The sequence below is a fragment of the Nicotiana attenuata genome, unplaced genomic scaffold, assembly GCF_001879085.1.
Source record: "Nicotiana attenuata strain UT unplaced genomic scaffold, NIATTr2, whole genome shotgun sequence".
Lineage (NCBI taxonomy): Eukaryota > Viridiplantae > Streptophyta > Magnoliopsida > Solanales > Solanaceae > Nicotiana > Nicotiana attenuata.
The window spans coordinates 64,084-69,630 of NW_017671790.1; the positions used below are offsets into that span (position 1 = coordinate 64,084).

The 5,547-nt window shown below is 35.7% G+C and overlaps 2 protein-coding genes across 2 annotated transcripts in view; both read left to right on the forward strand.

Moving 5' to 3' along the window:
- Nucleotides 1–921, forward strand: part of LOC109210234 (isocitrate dehydrogenase [NAD] regulatory subunit 1, mitochondrial-like) — a 12,018-nt gene extending 11,097 nt beyond the window's left edge. Inside the window, exon 4 of the mRNA XM_019373616.1 lies at nt 385–921. Within this exon, the coding sequence (XP_019229161.1) occupies nt 385–659 (275 nt within the window). The 3' untranslated portion in view covers nt 660–921. The remainder of the gene's footprint in view (nt 1–384) is intronic.
- Nucleotides 922–1,465: 544 nt separating this feature from the next.
- On the forward strand, nt 1,466–5,247 carry LOC109210235 (probable acyl-activating enzyme 2). The gene is made up of 2 exons (XM_019373617.1): nt 1,466–1,916; nt 3,653–5,247. Exons 1-2 carry the CDS (start codon nt 1,584–1,586, stop codon nt 5,093–5,095), a joined length of 1,776 nt encoding a protein of 591 aa, XP_019229162.1. The 5' UTR covers nt 1,466–1,583; the 3' UTR covers nt 5,096–5,247.
- The last annotated feature ends 300 nt before the right edge of the window (nt 5,248–5,547 follow it).

Sequence of the window (5,547 nt, forward strand, 5' to 3'; positions counted from 1 at the left end):
CCCCCCCCCCCCCCCTCCATGACTGAGTAATAAAGAACCTTCCAGTATAACGATATCCATCCAAATATGAGGTATTTACTGGTTGGTTGTTGAATTGGTTAGTGCCCTTTTGCTTATTATGTGAGAGCTCCGACTAATTGCTAGTACTTAACAAAATGCACTAGAAGCCTCTTTATGAGTGCCTACTTCTCCTGTGACTTTAACAAATGCTCATTAGTAGTTGTTCTAACTTCTTTGTTGGAAGAAAGATTAAGTGCCTTGCGCTTGTCTATTCTACAGATCATTTATAGCCATCTCTCAGGGAACAATTAGAATATTATCTGGATTTCTTCCTCAAGCATTAGGCTGCTTATGAGATATAATGTATGGCTGTGATTTTCTCAGGTAATGTTGGGACTGATCAAGCAGTATTTGAGCAAGGTGCTTCAGCTGGGAATGTTGGCAATGAAAAGATTTTGAAGCTTAAGAAAGCAAATCCAGTGGCGCTTCTTCTGTCGTCAGCAATGATGCTTAGACATCTTGAATTTCCATCATTTGCTGATCGTTTAGAAACAGCTGTAAAACGTGTAATAGCAGAGGGAAAAGTCAGGACAAAGGACCTTGGAGGGGATTGCACTACCCAAGAAGTTGTTGATGCAATTATAGCTGCTCTAGACTAATCAGCAATATATTCTGAAAAGAGTTAAGAAATTTTGTTCACTGTCCAGATATCTACTTGGCCTATTTTTCGAGCAGCTGCAGTTTTGTTTAAATCTGCTTTCTATAATTTTGCTGCTACATTTTTTATTTGTGCTATCATTGGTTAATAATTCAAATTTGATGCATGATTGCTGTCTATGCCCTGTGCATAAAATCCTGTAAAGGATCACTTCTTGATCTGTCCATATTATTTAAAGGAATTTTGCTTCGTGGTGATATCCACTTTGGTGTATACTTTCTTTGATCTTTCTTATTTTTATTCTTCTTCCTCTGTGGTTAGTGCCTCAGTGGAACGCATGTCTGCATCTTCTTCTTCATTTACTTATTGTTTTGTTTTTATTTATTCAGCCATGTGTAGTGGACCTCCTTTCTTTAATTCTTGCTTTCGTTCTCACTTCATATTATTTTTGTTTTAGTGAAATGATATTCCTTTTCTGGTGAATGTACGTTATCGTTTTTGCAACTGTTTGTGTTCGTTAGCTTCCACTTCAAGCAAAGACAAATCTGAGATCTACCTTTCTAATATAGTAATTTGTTACTCTGTTTAATTGCATTCCAGAATATCGTCATTTTGCTTGAAAAGGAGATGCCCGTCTAGATAGAAAAGTACTGATGTAAAGGTTTATTCACTCATTTGATTATATATGGTAAACGAAATAATAATATACAAAAACTTAAAGGTTGACTGCTCGCTGGAAATCCCATCATATCCGCTCAGCTCACGTTCGTGTTTTAAATTGCCGGTTTATAAATAAACTTTATATTGCCAACACGATGAAGAAACAAGAAATACTCAATTCAAGTCAATTCTATATGATCTTCAAATTGCCAATATATGTCATTAGTTCTGAAAGGTTCTCTGACTTTTCTTCTCAACCATCACCATGAGTCACTCAGGATTGGCACGAAATCTTATTTATAGTACCAATTCAGTTCAAATTAAACACATAAATACTCAGAGGCCTCGCCACTCGTGTCAGGTTTCGATGAATCTTCAATCCGAGGCATTGCGATCAATGGACGGTTTGCTTGAATGTTCAGCAAACTATGTTCCATTGACACCCATAAGTTTCTTGGAGAGAGCAGCAAATGTTTTTAGAGGAAGAACTTCTATCATTGATGGACCTTCTGTGAAGTATACTTGGGAAGAGACGCATGCACGGTGTATAAAGCTTGCTTCTGCTTTGTCTGAGCTTGGGATTTCTCGTGGGGATGTGGTAAGTTTCTTTCTAACTATTTACGTTAGAACATAGGATGAATAACGAGGCAATATTGAAGTGTATTGAAAATACTTTCTCAAAACTCAAAAGAGTAATTGCTTTTGGAGCAGCACACAATGGCCTCTTATCTAGTGTTCAACATTATATCAACCGAAAACCGAATTAAATCGACTTAAAATATCTATATATCTTTGGTTGGATTTGGTATTAAAAAAAAAAATCCAAACCGACATGCACCCATAAATGTATAAAATTTTAAATATAATTTCTTCAAAAAATGCGTCCATACATAATATAAGAATATTCAATATAACTATTATAATAGATCTATCTTTATTTACTTTTAAATGATTAATTTAATATGTATGATCACTTCCTTATCGATTGTTGTTGAAACACTTCAATCTTCTTATTCTTTCATGATACAAGACAAGTTTTATTGAGTTCATCTAGTGTTTTATTGATATTTTTTGAAAAATAAATAAAGTATATTACTGTTAAGTTGACCTATAATAGCATGCAAACTTTTCATAGCAAGCACGATATGGATTAGAAATTTTCGTCAAAAAGAAGTACTAACTACACCATTAAAATGATACATTTTTTTAGCAAGCATGATACGGATAGCAAGGTCCAGACGGGCCAGGGCCACTAAAATTAACGGAAATGTCACGTTTTTTTTTTTTTTTTTTTTTTTTTTTTTTTTGTAATATACTAGAGATTGGAGCACCGGTGCTCCAAACTCCAGTATATTATGCTGGACCGGTATATTAGACTGGAGTTCCAGTATAATATACTGGAAACTCTCCAGTATATTATGCTGGAGTATTTTTCCGAATTTTGAACGTTGTTTTCGTTCAAAGTTATCTTTACATGAAAAGTGGCTAAATTTCGATTACTTTTGAAACTGGGCTATTTTTGAACGATCACTTGTAAATCTGGCTATTTTTGAATTTCTCCTGTGTTTTTTCGATAGAGATCTTCTATCCTAAAATATCAATTTTCCTCTAAAATTTTGAACTAATCACAGCACAAGCAGAAAACTACACGAGAATAAGTAGAAAGTTGGAAAAAAAGATTAGTAATAAAAATAAACCGCGATCAAGGGAAAAAATAAATTATGCAAAAAACCCCGATCACGATCCTTATTTAGCTTGTCCACATGGAAAATCTAAAATATTTTCATAAATTTTGAGTAATTAATTTTGGAGATTCATGTGTTGGATGAAAATTGCTCAATATTTGTAAACTTAATGGATTATATGTGCTCAATATAATAAAAGAGACTAAAATAGACTTATCCCCAAACTTAAGGGACCTTTTGGTTAACATCTAATTTTACACGTAATGCACACGTACTTGTAATAGAACATGGGTCGATAATGACTTATCTAAATCCCATATTCTTAGCGAAAAAACAATTCCATCTTCTCCAAATTTTTTGAAATCCAACGCAAAATTATCTGAAGTCAACTCTGTGTATTTTGCTCTCTCAGTTCTTCTACGTTTCATTAATTATACTCGTAATTCCTAGTATTGGTTTTCAGTGACGCGAATCCTCGTTCTTCTTCGTGTATGGGGGTGTATTAAGTTATCTTTTGACGCGAATCCTCTGTATATCGGCGATTCTTGTTGTCGTAAACAACTACCAAGTTAAGCTCAGTTGGAATCATGAGTTGGGAATTTAAAGGGTTTACTTTTCCATTTTCATAGATTTAAAATTATTTATGCAGGTTGCAACATTGGCTCGAAATGTATACGCAATGCAAGAGCTGCATTTTGCAGTACCAATGGCTGGCGCAGTTCTTTGTACATTAAATACACGTCATGATTCAGCTATGATATCAGTACTGCTAAAACATTCAGAAGCAAAAGTCATATTTGTGGATCAGCACTTGCTTCAACTTGCTCAGGGAGCCATAGATATTCTTGCTAATGAAAAAGTAATACCACCACTTCTTGTTGTAATATCTGAATCCAACAATTCTACTCCTACTGTGGCGAAGTCTAATACTCATGAATATGAAAGTCTCCTGGAAAGTGGAAATAGCGAATTCGCTGTAAGGTGGCCGATAAGTGAATTTGACCCTATAAGTGTTAACTATACTTCTGGAACAACGTCGCGACCCAAAGGAGTTGTTTACAATCACAGAGGTGCATATCTCAATACCATTGCTACATTTATGCTTCATGAGATGAGTTCATGGCCTGTTTACCTTTGGACCGTCCCAACGTTTCACTGCAACGGATGGTGTCTGACTTGGGGTCTAGCTGCACTTGGTGGTACAAGTATTTGCCTTAGACAGGTTTCTCCAAAAGTCATATTTGAAAGTATAGTAGAGCACAATGTCACACATTTGAGTGGTGCACCAACTATTCTAAACATGATTGTGAATTCGCCCGAAAGTAATAGAAAACCACTTCCACACAAGGTTAACATAATGACAGGTGGTTCACCACCACCACCACAAATCCTTTCCCAAATGGAGGAACTCGGGTTTCGAGTACATCACTTATATGGACTAACAGAAACATATGGTCCAGGTACATATTGTTTGTGGAAGCCTGAGTGGGATTCTTTGCCACCAAATGAAAAGTACAAACTAAAAGCAAGACAAGGAGTGCAACATCTTTGTTCAGAGTCAGTGGATGTGATGGATCCTATCACAATGAAGAAAGTACCAGAAGATGGTAAGACAATTGGTGAAATTATGTTCAGAGGGAATACTGTAATGAGTGGATACTTGAATGATTTAGAAGCAACAGAAGCAGCTTTTAAAGGTGGATGGTTTCATAGTGGTGATTTGGCTGTTAAACATCCTGATGGTTACATAGAAGTTAAGGACAGATTGAAAGATATCGTAATCTCTGGTGGAGAAAACATAAGTACAGTAGAGGTGGAAAGGGTGTTGTATAGTCATCCAGCAGTTCTTGAAACAGCAGTAGTCGCGCGACCAGATAATTACTGGGGGCAGACACCTTGTGCGTTTGTGAAGTTGAAGGATGGTTTTAATAATATTAGTGATCAAGAAATTATCAACTTCTGCAGGGATAACTTGCCTCATTACATGGCGCCTCGAACCGTCATATTTCAAGATCTCCCAAAAACTTCAACAGGGAAGATACAGAAATTTATTCTAAGGGACAAAGCAAAAGCATTGGGCAGTCTTTTCTGAATGTTGATGATAATTCTTTTTAAGTCTGAGTGTCATTCTTCTATGCCATTTAACTCTGTGTATCATTCTTTTGGGCCACTCTGTTCAATATTGGCCAAAGCTGGCAAATTGCTCTGAGTGGTATAATGCATTTCTTTTGCTTGGTTTGTAGATTGATGTTGTTAGCTACTCTGTAATACTGTAATAAATAAAAAAAACAATAAACTTTCTGAAATAGAAACAGAAACAGAAAATTAGTAGAAACAGTATGTCGAAATAATATCAGAAAATAATTTCGGAATAAATGGAGCCCACTGAATGCACAGTGTGTCCTTAAAGAAATTATTCCCCTCAAGTACACGAGGTGCTGGAATATTATCCTCCCAGGATAGAACAATTTAACTCACCAGAGTGTTGGAAAATTTTGTGCAGAGGAAAAAGAAGAAGATCAGAAAATTTCGTGAGGAAAGATT